Source organism: Nomascus leucogenys, chromosome 5 (assembly GCF_006542625.1).
Source record: "Nomascus leucogenys isolate Asia chromosome 5, Asia_NLE_v1, whole genome shotgun sequence".
In the NCBI taxonomy this organism is placed as follows: domain Eukaryota; kingdom Metazoa; phylum Chordata; class Mammalia; order Primates; family Hylobatidae; genus Nomascus; species Nomascus leucogenys.
The window spans coordinates 43,617,656-43,635,229 of NC_044385.1; the positions used below are offsets into that span (position 1 = coordinate 43,617,656).

General features: G+C 40.7%; 1 protein-coding gene across 1 annotated transcript in view; it reads left to right on the forward strand.

The window, feature by feature from the left end:
- ROR1 (receptor tyrosine kinase like orphan receptor 1) overlaps positions 1-17,574 on the forward strand; it is a 416,741-nt gene that overhangs the window by 371,918 nt on the left and 27,249 nt on the right. The window contains exons 5-7 of the mRNA XM_003265179.3: positions 723-850; positions 3,454-3,771; positions 5,790-6,035. Of these exons, the coding sequence (XP_003265227.2) occupies positions 723-850; positions 3,454-3,771; positions 5,790-6,035 (692 nt within the window). The remainder of the gene's footprint in view (positions 1-722; positions 851-3,453; positions 3,772-5,789; positions 6,036-17,574) is intronic.

Below are 17,574 nucleotides of genomic sequence, written 5' to 3' on the forward strand. Positions count from 1 at the left end.
TGAAATCTACTACCCCTCCTTTTAAAAAAAGTATTACAATTTTTAGGCTGTAAAATTTTAATAAGACTGTTTTTTAAAATTGTAGGGAAGCATGAAAGCAAAATTTCCATGGACATTGTCTCTAGATTTCCTTGGATTTAGTGACCTGATTCAAACTCTCCAGGCCATGGTTTGCCCTGGTCCTCTTTGGGCAGGATAGAGATAATGGAGGTTCAGCAGTGAAGAGCCACCTAACTGGACTGCCCTCGGGTTTCTTTCCAGCTGCACCCAGCTTCTCACCTCACGGATCCCCCTAATTGACATGTCAGTTGGAGTGGATCTGGTCGCCCACGCCTTTGTAGCAAATGAAGCAGAAATAATCTGTGCTTAAAAAACAAAAAACTGTAGAACATGTGCCCAGATTTCCAACTCATTTCCTCTTTACTCCTATAACTACATCATCTTCCAGCCCACCACCAGCTGCGAAAATAAAAGCATTTTCTCCCATATTTAAGGATGATTTTGTGCTTCAGGATGACTTTCTGGGGGTGTAGGAAACTTGACCAATGTGACCAACAGATGTTTTAAGAACTGAGCAAAAGCCCAATTCCTTAGCCCAGTCTTTTGTATATTGTGCCCAACTGTGCCCCCTAGTGACTATTTAGGGTATCGCGCAGTCAGCGCTTGCTGTGCCGTGTATGTATGTGGTGCATCAGCTAATATCTGTCTATGCTTTCTTTCAGAGATGAGTATGAAGAAGATGGATTCTGTCAGCCATACAGAGGGATTGCATGTGCAAGATTTATTGGCAACCGCACTGTCTATATGGAGTCTTTGCACATGCAAGGGGAAATAGAAAATCAGATCACAGGTAGGTAGCACCAATGAAATTATATTTGTCCCTTGAATAACTATTTTTCTCACCAAAAGTTTTATTGAGCTCCTCTCTTGACAAAGGATTAAGCTCAGCATAGAGGTTGGGAGCAGGACCATAAAAAAGCATGAGACATGATCTCTGTGCTCTGGAATTTACATTAAAGTAATTTATTGAAGGCTGCTCTTAGAGGAAAAGGAAGCTTTGTGAAATCTCACATTCATTCAAACACTCAATAAATAATATTAAGTGCTTTCAGCGTACCAGGAACTGAACCTGAATGGGAGAGATGATGCTGTGTAAATAAGCCAGGTATGTCTCTGCCCTCACAGAGCTTACTGTTGAGAAGCAACATGATGTGGACTGAGGGGGATGAATTTAGAGTTTAGAATTCTGGACACTCATCCCAGAACTATTATGACAGTGAACTTTGGGGAAATCGCTCACTTTCCCAAAAAGTCCCCTTCTTCATCTGTGAAATGAGTGATGAAGCAAGATGACCACTGGTCTCTTCTTGCTCTAGCTTTCAGTATTTCACTCTTCGTTTTTCTTAATTGAAAGTATCCTTTTGATAGCAATCTAGTAGCGAAGCACTTGCTAGCACACGTGAGTTAAAGTAGCATAGGCTACCTCGTAGGATTTTGCATGCATCATTCTGGTGGTTACAGCAGCTTTGTCCCCTTCCGTTAGTGTAGTTATAATGCCTCTGTGTCACGTATCCTTTGCGATCCATTCACATTGCCTTCGTGACATTCTAATGAGGTTGCCATATCTAGCAAATAAAAATTCAGGATACCCAGTTACGTTTGAATTTCAGATAAACAACGAATAATTTTTTAGTATAAGTATGTCATAAATATTTATCTGAAATTAAAATGTAACTGTTGTCTTTTTCTTTATCTGGCAACCCTAGGGTTTAGGAGAGGTAAGAACAAACCCAAGGCAGAAACATAGAACAGCAAAAGGCCCAGAAGCTATGTGGAAGCTATGTGCTATGAGGAATGTGAAGGAACTGAGAGGAGGCCAGGGGGAAGAGGGAGGAGGACTTTTTCTTTTTTTTGAGATGGAGTCTCGCTCTGTCACCCAGGCTGGAATGCAGTGGCGCGATCTCGGCTCACTGCAAGCTCCGCTTCCTAGGTTCATGCCATTCTCCTGCCTCAGCCTCCTGGAGGACTTTTTAACCAACCAAAAGAAGCAACTATAAGAATAGGTAGTTGCCATTTTCTGAAGCCCTCATTTCAACAGGAAGAGAATTCTGAAATTTCGAAGAGCAGTAAGACTGACAGGGAGGAGCTGTTAAACACCCGTTTCAACCTAATGTAAGAATGCCTTAACGTACTTTTAACTGAATATCCACAAAAACAAGTAGACATTTTGGGCCAGGCACACTGGCTCACTCCTGTAATCCCAGCACTTTGGGAGGCTGAGGTGGGCGGATCACTTGAGGCCAGGAGTTCGAGACCAGCCTGGCCCACATAGCAAAACCCCATCTCTACTAAAAAAAAATACAAAAATTAGCTGGGTGTGGTGGCACGTGCCTGTAGTCCCAGCTATGTGGGAGGCTGAGGCATGAGAAGAGAATCCCTTGAAACTGGGAGGCAGAAGTTGCACTGAGCTGAGAGCGTAACCCTGCACTCCAGCCTGGGCGACAGAGTGAGACTGTCTCAAAAAAAAAAAAAAAAAATGGAAGTTTTGATGTAAATAATTGGTAACCTATTTATAAAAATGCTCTCTTGGAGATTTCTAATGGGTATCAGCCTGGTGGAAAGTTTTTTTAAAAATTCATTTACCTTTGTTTATCCCAGCGTTTCCCAAACTTGTTGGCTTGTTTCTCAAGCACTATTCTATTTCACACGATTAATGTTCTGAGCAACATACTTGGGGAAATAATGTATCAGCAAGCTCATAGGTTTCCTTGTGAGGTGTAAGCTCCTTGTCAATAGCGGTATTCAGAGGTAGGCTGGTGTGCTTTTTGTGCATCTTACCCTACTAGTAAGAGATTAAGCTAAGGAACCACTAATATTCGATGACACACATTGGAACAATTGCACTGTGCTCTTTGAGAACTTCCAAGTGAGTTGCCTCATTTTCAGAAGATGGAGTAGAAAGTATTCAAGCCATAAAGAAATTAAGCAAGTTACCCTAAGTCATCCAGCAACTCTTGCCATCCAGCAAGACACAGAACTGGATCCTGTGCTCAGGCTCAGCCACTGCAGAAACAAGTTCTGTCCCTACAGCTGTCAGATGTTTTAGAAGCCTCACAAAACTAATAAGAAGCACCAGATGAAACACAAAGTTTGATTGCTTTGTAGTAAAAAATGAAAAATATATTGTACTTTAACCTAATTAATTTTTTTATTAGGAAATGGTACCTATGTAATTTAATCCTGTTTTTTTGACTTTGTAGTCAAAATGGTTTTTTTCAAGCCAATGAAAGTAAGCTGCTTAGACATCTGAAATGAATCTCCTTCTCTGGGCCTTGTCTGTTTCAGCATGGCGGATTCCTCGCAATGTGTGTTTATATCTGATATCCGTTGACTAGATAACCAAAGAAGATAAACCCTGGCCTCTGGGAGTTAATAATTGTGTTTGTTTTCCAGCTGCCTTCACTATGATTGGCACTTCCAGTCACTTATCTGATAAGTGTTCTCAGTTCGCCATTCCTTCCCTGTGCCACTATGCCTTCCCGTACTGCGATGAAACTTCATCCGTCCCAAAGCCCCGTGACTTGTGTCGCGATGAATGTGAAATCCTGGAAAATGTCCTGTGTCAAACAGAGTATATTTTTGCAAGATCAAATCCCATGATTCTGATGAGGCTGAAACTGCCAAACTGTGAAGATCTCCCCCAGCCAGAGAGCCCAGAAGCTGCGAACTGTATCCGGATTGGAATTCCCATAGCAGATCCTATAAATAAAAGTAAGTGGTAGCCCCTGACCTTCTGTGCTCTTCTAAGGGTCAGCAACCTGTTGGCACAGGGAAAACTGGACCTTGACCCACAGTGATTTTCATACTGTTAATCAAATTACTTTCCAATGGGCTGAGTACTGTGCCTGAGCATTCAGTGGTGGATTAGACATAGTTATCTTCAAGAAGCTTCACGAAGACAATAATTTTAAAATATGGAAGCTGGTTTCTCAATAACTTAAACATAGAATTACCATATGACCTAGCAATTCTACTCCTGGGTATGTAATCAAAAGAACAGATGTGCAAACAAAAACTCATAGGAGAATGCTTATAACAAAACTATTTACAATAGCCAAAAGGTGGAAATGACCCAAATGCCATCAGTACAGGAGTGGTTAAACAAATTGTGGTATATCCACACAGTGAAACATTATTTATCCATAAAAAGGAAGGAAATACAGACACATGCTACAAACCTGGATGAACCTGGAAAACATTATATTAAGTAAAAGAAGCCAGACACCATTGTATGATCCATTTATATGAAATTTCCAGAATAGATAAATCCATATAGACAATTCAGATTAGTGGTTACCAGGGGCCAGGCTAGGGATAGTGGAGAGTGACTGTTTAATAGATATGGGGTTTCCTTTTAGGGTAATATAAGTGTTCTAGAACCTATAGTGGTGAAGGTTGTACAAAATATTGTGAATGAACTAAATAAATGCACTAATGGTACATGTAATGGTAAGTGTATTATAGCAAGTGTCCGTACATTCTCACATTGCTATAAAGAAATACCTGAGACTGGGTAATTTATAAAGAAAGGAAGTTTAATTGGCTCACATGTGGTTCTGCAGGCTGTACAGGGAGTATGGCAGCTTCTGCTTCTGAGGAGTCCTCAGGAAGCTTCTAATCATGGCAGAAGATGAAGGGAGAACAAGCTTCTTACATGGCAGGAGCGGGAGCAAGAGAGAATGAGTGGGGAGGTGCCACATGCTTTTAAATGGCCATGAGAATGAGGACTTACTCACTATCCCAAGGCCAGTACCACGGGGGGTTGGTGCTAAACCATTCACAAGAAACCCGCTCCCATGATCCAGTCACCTCCCACCAGGCCCCACCTCCAACCCTGGGGATTACAGTTCAACATGAGATTTGGTGGGAACACAGACCCAAACCATATCATACCGCCATTTTAAAGATATGGATGGGTTTGCCTCCATCCCCTACCCCGTCAACACCACCAAGCAAAAGACTATTTCAGTGTACATTTCCCTTTCATCTAGAATTAATCTCACCGGCAATTTTTTAGTTTCCTTTTGGTCGTTAATACTATTTTATGAGTTAAGTAAATGAATGCATCTAAAATGCTTAACACATGGTAAGGGGTCAGTAGCAACATTATTATTATTGTCATTACTCCTCCAAACTCCAATTCAGTTCGACTGTATAGATTCCGCAGTGCTTTTAAGCCCCTGTGGCCACCTGTGAGGGCTACTTAATGGGATCTGCTTCTCCAGGGTGCCGACCCCATCAGCACAGAGATAGCCCCCACTTTTGTTAGAAACCCAGAATGCACAGCCTCTAATAAGCGTGTTCTGTGAATTACAATACCAGCTAGATTACTTATTACGTGATTTCATGTCTAAGGCTGTCAGTCAGAATGGAAGGAAAAGTTTGGCTTGAACCTTCCTTGAACCGTTCACTAGGAAATTACTTCTGTGCCCCCAGGTCCCACCCCAGTTCCGATTTCTTCTGTGTTCAATGTTAAAAATACTTTTGGAAGACTGATTTTATTCCTGAAGCAGAAGCTTTAAATCCTCCCAGGAATGTAACTGCAAGGCAGGCCCTGGGTCCAAGCCCAGCAAAGCAGGGAGACGGCCCTGCATAGCCCCTGACCAGCAGGGAAGCTGTGGCCGCGAGGTTAATTACCTGTCCTCCCCTCCAGAAACTGCTGGCTAGAGGAGAGCTCCAGCATCTCCTATGTTTCTTTCTAATTGTTTGGGCTTTTGTGTGTTTTTCAGATCACAAGTGTTATAACAGCACAGGTGTGGACTACCGGGGGACCGTCAGTGTGACCAAATCAGGGCGCCAGTGCCAGCCATGGAATTCCCAGTATCCCCACACACACACCTTCACTGCCCTTCGTTTCCCAGAGCTGAATGGAGGCCATTCCTACTGCCGCAACCCAGGGAATCAGAAGGAAGCTCCCTGGTGCTTCACCTTGGATGAAAACTTTAAGTCTGATCTGTGTGACATCCCGGCTTGCGGTAAATAGAAGTCATTGCCCCTAATGTATTCAATCAGCTTTAAAGATCCCTATCCCACCCCTCTTCATTTAGGAGAACCCTATAAGGGGGGCAAAGAAAATGGACAGTATTTGCTTTGCTTGATCTCAATCTGTTTTTAGGGTAAACCTTGCCGTTTCTACATAAAACACCTTGTAAGGTACCAAAACACACTCTCAAGAAGTCAACTGCCTTTATACCTGCAGCCATTGCACTAGTGGATGTAACACGGACCTAGCCCTCCAGAGGCACAGCTGAGACAGTTTATCACATTGATTTTTATAGAAAAAGATGTTACCCAGAATGGTCTGTGTCCAAGTGGACCTTTTTAGCAAAAAAAGGAATATTGGAAGCAGGAAGAAATTGTTTTCTGTATGCCTTAAGAACACCACAAAGCAGGATGGATCTACAACCATTACTAGGTCATCCAGGGCAATCTGTGGGTAAACTGTGTCCTTCGTTATGTCTGTTAACACTGCAGAAGTATATAGGTATCTAGTAAGAAAATGGAATTCCTGAGTCAGTTAGCTGTTCCTTTTTCTAGAAAATGTTTGGAGAAAATAATGAAAATGGGCCAAGCATGGTGGCTTATACCTGTAATCCCAACACTTTGGGAAGGCTGAGGCAGGAGGATCATTTGAGCCCAGGGGTTCAAGACCAGCCCAGGCAACATAGTGAGACTCCATCTCTACCAAAAAAAAAAAAAAAAAAAAAGAAAATATTGCTGAAACCTGGAATTAGGAACTATTTTGGAAATGATTCATCTTCCTGATCCTAGTTCTCATAGATATCATAGATAATGCCAAGTTTCCCAGGCATAGTGGGAGAGTCAGGATGTCACTGTTGGAAAAGCAAAAGCTACAGGGTAGGGGGGTGGGCAAACAAAAGCAATAGTCATGGGACCCACAATACAAAGTGAGCTCGGTGTTTAACCAGATGATTATTCAAGCCATTCATTCAGAATATTTGTTGAGTACCTACTACATGCCAAGTACTTACTCATCCCAGCATGGGGAGATGCCAGGGACCCTAAGGAGGGAGTAGGCATAGCACATCCACAAAGAAGCAAGGAGTCATGGAGGCGGAACAAGCAAGAGGGAGAGTAGCAGAAGATTAGGTCGGGAAAGTAACAGGACCCGATCATGTAAAGCTCTGTAGGCCGTTGGAGGACTTAAGCTTTGACCCGGAATGAGTTGGGAAAGCATGAGAGGGTTTTGAGCAGAAGGGTGACATGACCTGACTTACGTGTTTGAAGGCTCACCTCGGCTGCTGGGTTGAGACTAGCCTGTGGGAAGGATGCAAGAGCAAAAGCAAGGAGATCAGTTGAGAAGCTACTGCAGGAATGCAGGGGAGAGATAAAGTGGCCTTGACAGGAGGAGGAGTGGAAGACGGAGGGACACGTGGGCAGATTCTGGGTATGTGTTGAAACTGGAGAAAAGAGGAGTCACTGATGGATCAGATGTGGGATATAAATGATGGAAGGAATCAAGAGTGACTCCGGAGCTTCTCCATGGAATTGCCTTTTGCTGAGATGGAGAAAACTATAGGAGGAGTAAATTTAGTGGGAGCTGGAATCAAGAGTTTTTGTTCATGCTGTTTGAGATGCCTTTTAGAAATCCAAAAAGAGATACTGAGTAGGTAGTTGGATATCACAGACTGAAGTTCAAGTCAGGGTCTGGGATGAGATGGATACGAAGGAAATGTTGGCATACAGATGGCATGTAAGGCCATGACACCTGAAGGAAAGAAGAGCATAACTGAGTGGCTACCATGTGCCAGATCCTATGTGAGACACCTTACCTCTGTCACCTCATTCAATCTTCATATCCAGCTTCTATCATCCTCATGTTATGGATAAGAAAACTAACAGTAAGAATTAAGAGGTTTGCTCAAAGACCCTCAGCTATCGGTGACTGAGTCATGATTTTAACTCAGGTCAGCCTGATTCCCAAACCTGTTGGCTCTTTTCACTAAGCATACTCTCTCTAGAGAAAGCAAAATGAATCTGCTTAATGGCAACAATAACAGGTCAACAATAAATATATAGTTTGTAGTAAAAGCAGTTTATTGTAATAGGTAAGGACATGGGTTCTCATGTTTAAGTCCCTGGGTTTGAATCCCAGATCTTCAATGAAATAGCTGTGTGCTCTTAGCCCCTCCTAATCTCATTTTTCTTATCAGTAAAATGAGAAAATAATGATATACACTTAGGATTTATTGTGAGGATAAATTAGTGGTTAACTGAAAAACCCTATGATGTCCAAACATAGTAAGTGTTCAATACATATTATCTATTATTATATAGTCAATATATAAAGATAAATCTCTTCGAATTATCACATAGTCAACATACGTAAATAAATGCTTGCTCTCAGCTCAGCAAATATTGTTTGAGAGCCCACCATGGAGTAGGGAGGTTATAAGAGGAATAAAATGATTCATGCATTTGAGGTATGTCAGTTACAATGCAGTATGTATGATACAATAGAAGTTAGCACAAATGTTATGGAACAGAGAAGAGGAAGGGCTTAAAAAAATACTAAAGAAATCCATAAGAAAAAGTATTAAAAATATTGAAAAGAACCCTAATGATGAAAATTTGAGAAACTCTTATTCTATAATTTTTTTCCTACCTGTTACTTGTTATTATAGTGACTTTACTTGCAAAATGGTTTTACAGATAGTTGAACACACCAAATTTTAGAAAGATCACCACACCCCCTTTGTGTTGCTGGGCTTTCATGCACCTTCATGTGGTCTTTAATATACCTTCATACGTATTACAAAGTAACCTCTTGCAGAGCCGTTGTTGATCATTTCAAGGAAAATTATTCTGTATTTTGTGATGGTTTGCACTTCATTTATGACATTTTCCGCGTTATTTTCAACAGTGATAAGAAAGGAATAAAAACAAAACATAGATTTACTTAGGTACCCATTCCTTCTCCTAAACCAGGTAAGGTATGAGAGTCTGCAAGAGAGTCCAGGATAAAAGCAGTACTTGCTAAGCACCTTCCATGCACCAGGCACAGTGCTAGGGTTTTCACATGCTTTCTTTATCCTCATCTTCATACTCTGACAGGTATTATTAACCCTATTTTTGCTGATATAGAAGCTGAGGCTGAGAAAGCCCCAGGGTCATCCAGCTAGTAAATGGAAGGTCTGTCTGATTCCAAGCTCATCTTCTTGCTACTCTACTGTGCTACTTCGGGTTATTGGTTGATGTACAGAGGAAACCAAATGAATTGATCTGTTTTGTTTCTTTGTGTTTTGAGACGGGATCTTGCTATGTTGCCCAGGCTGGTCTCTAACTCCTGGGCCCAATAAATCTTTCTGCCTCAGCCTCCTGAGTAGCTGGGACTACAGGCATGCACCACCATGCCCGGCTTTAAATGAATTGTTTTAAGAAAGAAATGGGCTGGGCTTGGTGGCTCACGCCTGTAATCTCAGCACTTTGGGAGGCCAAGGCAGGCAGATCACTTGAGGTCAGGAGTTCAAGACCAGCCTGGCCAACATGATGAAACCCCATCTCTACCAAAAATACAAAAATTAGCCAGGTGTGGTGGCATGTACCTGTAATCCCAGCTACTCAGGAGGCTGAGGCATGAGAATCGCTTGAACTTGGGAGGCAGAGGTTGCAGTGAGCCGAGCTCGCACCACTGCACTCCAGCCTGGGCGATAGAGCGAGACTCAGTCTCAAGAAAAAAAAAAGGAAGAAAGAAAAGAAAAGAAAAGCATTATTCGTTCCACCCTAGGTAAACACTATTGTTCTTTGGGTGACTTCTGACCCTTTATTTCCAACTAATGCCCATCAGAAGTAGGGAAGTAATTTGCCCAGAAGCTGGAAGACATGTTGATACTCTGATTCAAGGACTCAAGCTCTATTACAATTAGTTTAAGCAAAGACTACAAATTATACCTGGAAAGTACTTGTTTTCATTTCAATGCCCTTCCTGCAGCATCCAGATCAAACACATGCTAGGAGGGGTGAAAGAAACCTTCGAAAGGTCTTTCAAACTGAGTAGAAAGAGGGAGATCACTTACATCTACAGAATACCTACTATGTGCCTGCATGGTGCCTGGTGCTTTACATATTCATCTCCATTTAAAACTCACAACCATGCTGTGGGGTAGGTGTGATTAACATATTTCACTGAGGTTCAAAGGGGCTACAGGACTTGTCTAAATCACACAGCCACCCACTGTCTGCATAGAGCTCTGACCAAACTGAAAGCTCGTGCTCTTTTACCAGGCACTCTGCTATCTCTCATTTAAAGATTTTTCTGAAATAAATACATGCATGATGATGGGTTCCACCTCTGGATTACATCATGCTGATTTGCATTATATGATATGACATCAAAAATCTTCCCATGCTGATGAAGAAATCTATCATAGTATTACCCAGTGTGTTATTATCTTAGTATTAATCAGTATAGCGATGTTGAAAACCCTTGGAATGTTTCTTTCCTGAATATATGTGCAGAGGACACAGTGAAAATTCTGAGGACTGGTTAATACTAGTCACATGAGAGATGAATTTAGATGAAAGTTAAATGTAGAGATGACAAGGCAGTTTTCACCACTTAGAATTTTTTTTTAAAGAACATTTTCATTTTATTTTAAAACAAAGCAGTTCCTCTTGAATTCTTCAAGCCAAGCCACAAATATATCCATTAAAGGAACAGGGAAGCCTTGACATATGATCAATAAGCTGCTGGAGGGCCAGTAGCTCCCAGGTGAGATTCCTGAGAAGACAGCAGGTGAGCATCAGCTGTGCTCAGGGCTGTGCCTGTCTTCTCCCAGTCGCCCTCAGCCCACCTCTAACAAACTGATCATCATGGAATCCTACTTTTATAACTCCTTTGGAGCATTTGATTTTTTTTTTCTCATTTCATTGTCACAAAACCACGAAAGATCAAGTAGGAATTTCCAGCCCTGTTTTACCATATGAGAAAATCAAGGCCCAGAGAAGTGAGAAGACTTACGTAAGATCACAGATGAATTCATGGAAACCAGGTCTCCTGTCTCTAGGACCACTGCTCTTTGTTCTACACCAGCGATTCTCAACCAGGGGCAGTTCTGTCTTCCAGGGAACATTTGGCAATTTCTGGAGAGATTTTGGTTATCACAAGTGGGTGGGGTTGGGGGATGCCACTGACATCTGTTGTGTAGAGGTCAGGGATGTTGCTAAACATCCTGCAATACCCAGAACAGCCCACACAATGAATCATCTAGCCCAAAATGTCGAATGTTGGGGTTGAGAAACTCTTTTCTACACTGGACAATTGTAAACTATAGAATAACAATAATATTCAATAGTAATTACCATTTATTGTATGCTTACAATGAGCCGAAAACTATGCTGATACTTTTAGGCATTATCTCATGTTTAAATAGTTCTATCCCCCTAGGAGTAGGGTTTTATTATACCCAAGAAAGAAAGCTGAAACTTGGAGAGGTTAAGTAACATGTGTCCGAGGTCACATGGTTAATAAGAAGTGGACCCAGGACTCACATCTGTAGTCAGCCTTTTAAACTGTGGTTTATGCATGTATGTTGTTGTGTGTGTGTTTGTATGAGTGTAAACAGATAAAACTTGAGAATAACTTCATTTTACAGTGAGTTATAAGCTAGCGGGGCAGATTGAAGTGAGCCCTTTTTCTCCTCCATCCTGAATGAGACAGAGTCTTATAGGAAAATTCCTGCATTCTTTAGCTAACTCAGAGTTAAGGAGATTTCAGAATCTCCATGGGGTTTCTCATTTTCCTACTGATAACTTTTGTTTTAGTTTCAACTAAGTAAAGCTAAAAGAAGCATAGGCCTAATTAAATAGAAAATGTGAACGTTTGTTGTACTTTGTCTAATAAAGGCGCTTGGGAACAGTCTGCTGCAGATTGTTTTATCTGTGAACTTTCACTCCAGCGCAGAATATAAAATTAAGTACAACCAAACATGGCTGTTGTAAATTCTGGGAATTGGCTTGGCTAGGATTATATGCATATGCCCAGACAGTGCTTAGAGAAAGTGAAAAAAAAAAAAAAAAAAAGACGAAAGATGGTTTGGGCAAGACCTGGCTTCTCATCCTCCATGTCTTTTCTTTCGTGTTCCAGGCATCTAACAATTAGAATTACTAATTATTCATTCACTCACAGAAACCAATATGTGTTGAGCTTCTACTGTGTCTCAGACCCCGTGAACAAGCTAAATCAGGCCATGCCCTTGTGTAGCCTACAATCTAATGAAGGAATCAGATGGAAAAAAAATATATGAATCACATTAAGTGTTGTCATATAGTTCCCAATTTAATGTCTGCTCTTGTGTGCGTGGCATTTTAATGATGACTACTGCTTGTTGAATACTGTGCTAAGATATCTGTGCCGGCATCTAACCTAGGACTTAGTTGGTGCTCAGTAAAATGTGTTGAGTTAATTGGTTTAATCCACACAGTAAACACAAGATAAAGGTGTCATCTCCATTTTCCTAAAGGAAAAACAGACAATATTGTTTTTACTGAAGCCAAGATTCAAACCAGTTCCATAGAATTTCATATCCATTCCTCCATCTACCATGCCATAACTGCTTAAACAATAGAGTCCTGATTATTTCAGAGGAACACACATTGCTTTATTATTTTCCCTTTCCCTTTGATCATTATGATCTCTCTGGGTCTTTGGGATGCTGCCCATTGATATTCTTATTTGCAGCTCCAGGGATATAGGAATGGAGCCTACTCTGAGAGACCCTACTGTGCTCCTCTTAGATGCAGCCCTGATATAGATTAGCTCCCCAGCAGCTCCACCCACATCTCACAGGGTGTGCCCTTCTCCCATTAAGTCCCATCTCCTCTCTTTCTGGAAGCCCCATGTCTCCTCCAGTCCTCAAAGTTGGCCATCTTCTCTGCCTGCAAAGCTTCATTCACTGTGCTTTCACCTTTTGTTGTGGTCACCTTCCAAGTCAAATATCTTGGGTTGGGTGTAAACTAAATTGAGAAAGAAGCATTTTGCCTAAGTTCTTTCTAACTGGCATCTAGGCACACTGCCTAGGTTCACCATTTCACAGTAGCCCTTTATCATTGCTTTTCTATGCAGCTCTGGGGGCACAGCTTTGGAAACTGTCAATACCTCTGAGAGCTCCTTTTGCAACCATCTGTCCATTTTACTTTGGTTGTATTTTATTAATACCACAAGACTTATGTTCTCATTCTCTCTCTCTCTCTCATTTAAATCCCCTATTTGTTTTTTTCTTGATTTGTATGGGAAGGCAGAATCCCGATCGTATTGGTGTTTTTATATTTAAACCATGGCCCTTTATTTTACCCTTGATCAAATCTTGAGGCCACGTTTCTTCCCCTAGCCATGGCAACATGTCTGTTTCTCCTCTAAGTAAAGGTTTCTCCCTCTGCCAAATAAAAGTTCCAAGCAGCAGTATTGTTTTTCCTCCTCAACCAGCTTCACCAAAGAGTACCCATGATAAGAAAAGTGGTGAACCATTTGGCTCCATTTGGAGTTTTCATACCTGGCCTATTGCTTTTGTATTTCCTTTTAAGTCATTGGCTTGCAACAATTTGCCAAAGGGCGCATTGCCCAGTTTTGTGCCTGAATAGCCTTGACTTGTCCCATAACTTACAAACACCCACCCTGGGCTCCACTTTGTCACAAACCATATTCTGCAACGTGGTGGTTTACAGTTTGGGGCAAGGCAGATGTCTTCCAGATTGTGAACACTGCCATTTTTAACGTGCTCTGTCAGCAGCCTTCTCCCGTATTTCATAGGAGACCTGTTGTAAGGCAATTTGTCTTTCAGCCATTTCTTCAAAATAAAATTGAATGTTACAGTGAATTGGATGGTGGAGAGGGGTAAAGGAGGAAGAAGTACAGCACTGTTTTATATAGTTTGAAGCTTTCTGGAAGAGTTGTTTTTCTACTACAGAGATTTTCAAGATGTGCTTTCATTTCCAGTCTCTATACATTTTCAACAACAAAGTAAAGAACAATAGTGACCCAAAACTTATAGCTAAGTCATGTTCCATGAACATTTTTAACCATAAAATAATTTCTCTCGAAGGTTTTTTTGTTGTTGTTCCTAGTATATATTGAGTCATTTACCCAGTACGTAAGCTGCTCTAGCAATAAGCTTCTGAAACCTCTGAACTCTTTGGGCTCACCACCATGCCAGTAAGAAGTGCTTGTTGGTATCTTAACCTTTGGTGACAGAAATCTGATATAACACCACAATGATTGTTGCCACCAGCTTTGTAACAAAGCGTTTTTTGGTTAAGCTTCTGGCAGGAAACACATGGCACAAGCCAGTAGACTAAGGGAAATGTTATAATGTAATTATTTAGGGAGGTATTGGCAGAATTAGGAGAAACCAACAAGGAAAGTTGTGAGACCTGGGGCTAACAGGAATGGGAGGTATTACCATCCTAGATCAGTTACTTTACCTTGCAGAATATAGCTGAGACTGAAGAGAGGGCTGTCCGTGAGCACATGCTGTGGCCTTCAACCCAGCAAGGAGGAAGCCAGAAGAACAAGGGTTTCAACCCATACTCTTCTCCTGCCTTTCGTCTCTGGCAAATGACTCCTATAGGTTAACCTAACTGGAAGCCACAGGTCAAAGGTATCCATTGATACTATCAGTAGAGGTTGGCCTCAGCAAGGAGCTGGTCAGAAAGGACTGAGACTGGATCTGGTGGGCTGAGGATACTCGGGAAATGTCATCACTGACTTTAAATCTCTTCATAAGAGTCAGCTTTAAATAAATTGTTTTAAGAAAGAAATGGTCTGGGCTCGGTGGCTTATGCCTGTAATCCTAGCACTTTGGGAGGCCGAGGCGGGCAGATCATTTAAGGTCAGGAGTTCAAAACCAGCCTGGCCAACATGGTGAAACCCCCATCTCTACTAAAAATACAAAAAAAAAAAAAATTAGCCAGGTGTGGTGGGGGGGTGCCTGTAATCCCAGCTACTCAGGAGGCTGAGGCAGGAGAATTGCTTGAACCCCAGAGGGGAGGTTACAGTGAGCTGAGATCACACCACTGCACTCCAGCCTCGGCGACAGAGTGACACTCCGTCTCAAAAAAAAAAGTTCAGTAAGGGCCTAAATAAGTTATTTCAACTCAATTTATAAAATCAGAGAACCTTGGGAGCAACCATAGAAATCATCCAGCCTCTACTTGAACATTGCCAGACATCTCCAGAGACAGAGAAATCCTTCCACTTCAAAGTGATTATGGAATGATTCCAACTGCTCAAAAGTTCTGCCTTTGTAAGCTAGAAACCAAAACTCGTATGCAAAATCTGATTTGTTTAAAATGTTGGCCACTGATTCATATTTTTTAAAAAACCTAATAAAGAACAAGTCTATGGACTAGATCCAAATTTTTACTTTTGGATAATTTCTTACACAAATTTGAAGACATATATCGCATCCTTCATTTGATTTTCTCTTTGGCCTAGAGATCACGAGTCCTCCTACATTTCCTTGCCCATTCTTCTCCTCTAGGTGTTTCCTGCTCCTTTAGAGCCCTCCTTAAAAATGTGGCTCTTAGTTGTGAGACCTGGGGCTAACAGGAATGGGAGGTATTACCATCCTAGATCAGTTACCTTACCTTGCAGAATATAGCTGAGACTGAAGAGAGGGCTGTCCGTGAGCACATGCTATGGCCTTCAACCCAGCAAGGAGGAAGCCAGAAGAACAAGGGTTTCAACCCATACTCTTCTCCTGCTTTTCATCTCCGGCAAATGACTCCTATAGGTGCTTTTAACTGGAGCAGGTAGAAGAGGACCACGATGTTCTTGATTATTACCCAGTATTGCCAATGAATACTATTATGTTGCTATAAGTGCCATATATGAAAATTTTTGAGCAATTGCATCATGCTGTTGCTGGGTTCATCTGAGCCTTTAAATCTTCAGTAAAACTTATTAGTAATCTTTTGTTTGTTTTGGGGGTTTGGTTACATCAACAATTATTTAGTAGGTTTGTCTAATCATGGGCTTTATAAACAAGGTCTTTAACTTTAAAGCAACTTATAATATTTATTTTTACAATTTCAGCTTCTGGTTTGGATTCATTGTATTAGCCTGTTGAGTATGATCCTCTAAAATTTTATTCCGTAATTAAACAGTTAGGTATCTTTCCTGGATTCTGGCCATTTCAAGCTTGATAAACATATCATCAATGACAACGTTGGGCAGGCAGGATTCCTCAAGCATAGCCCTCTACAATTTGATGTTGATTAACTGATTAACACTATTAAATAAAGGCAGATGATGAATTACAAATACATCTGATGATATTATTATTCAACCCTTCATCTTGTCCATAAGAATGTCATAAGTCACTTGAGTCATTTGATCAAATGTTTTGCTAAAGTTTAAATGTGCTTGGTCTATCACTAATAATCTCATCAAAATGAAAGAGATTTAATTTTATGCAATCTATAGAATTTTGTCACTGAAAGATTGGCCCAATTAAAAAGTGGGCAAAGGACTTGAATAGACATTCCTCCAAAGAAGATATACAAATGGCCAAAAGCATATGAAAAGATGTTCAATATCACTAATAATTAGAGAAATGCAAATCAAAACCCCAGTGAGATACCATTTCACACCCATTAGAATGCCACTATTAAAAAAATAGCAAGTATGAAGAAATTGGAACTGTTGTGATCTGTTGATAGGAATGTAAAATGGTGCAGCTGCTATGGAAAACAGAATGGAAGTTCCTAAAAAAAATTAGAAATAGAATTACCATCTGATCCAGCAATCCCATTTCTGAGTATTTAATCCGAAAGAATTGAAGCCAGGGTCTCAAAATATTTGTACACCCATGTTCACTGCACATTATTCATGATAGCCACAAGGCAAAAGCAACCCAAATGTCCATCAGTGGATGAATGGATAAAGAAAACATGGTATATGCAAACAATGGAATATTATTCAGTCATAAAAAGAAGGAAATCCTGTCACATGGTACAGCATCATGAACCTAGAGGACATTAGACTAAGTGAAATACACCAGTCATAGAAAGATAGATACTGAATGATCCACTTATATGTGGTACCTAAAATAGTCAAAATCGTAGAAACAGAAAGTACCATGGTGGTTGTCAGGGCTGAGGGAAGAGGGGAAATGGGAAGTTATTCAATGGGCATAGAGTTTTAGTTTTGCAGCATGAAAAAGTTCTGGAGATTGGTTGCACAACAAGAATAAATATATGTAACATTATTGAAATGTAAAATTAAAAATGGTTAAGATGGTAAATTTTATGGTATTTTTTACAATTAAACATTTTTTAATTATTAAAAAAGATTAGCCCAATTCTTTTATAGAGGAGGAAACTGAGGCCCTGAGAGTTTATAGAAACTTTTAGTGAACTTGTGTGGATTCCAGTTACTAAGATTTTTCCCAAATGCTCACAAATGAGTTGCTCTCCCTAACTTATTATAGTTAAAACCTTTTCTGCAGGGAAAAATTTTGATCAATGTATATGGCCTATTAAGCATTTTTTAAAATA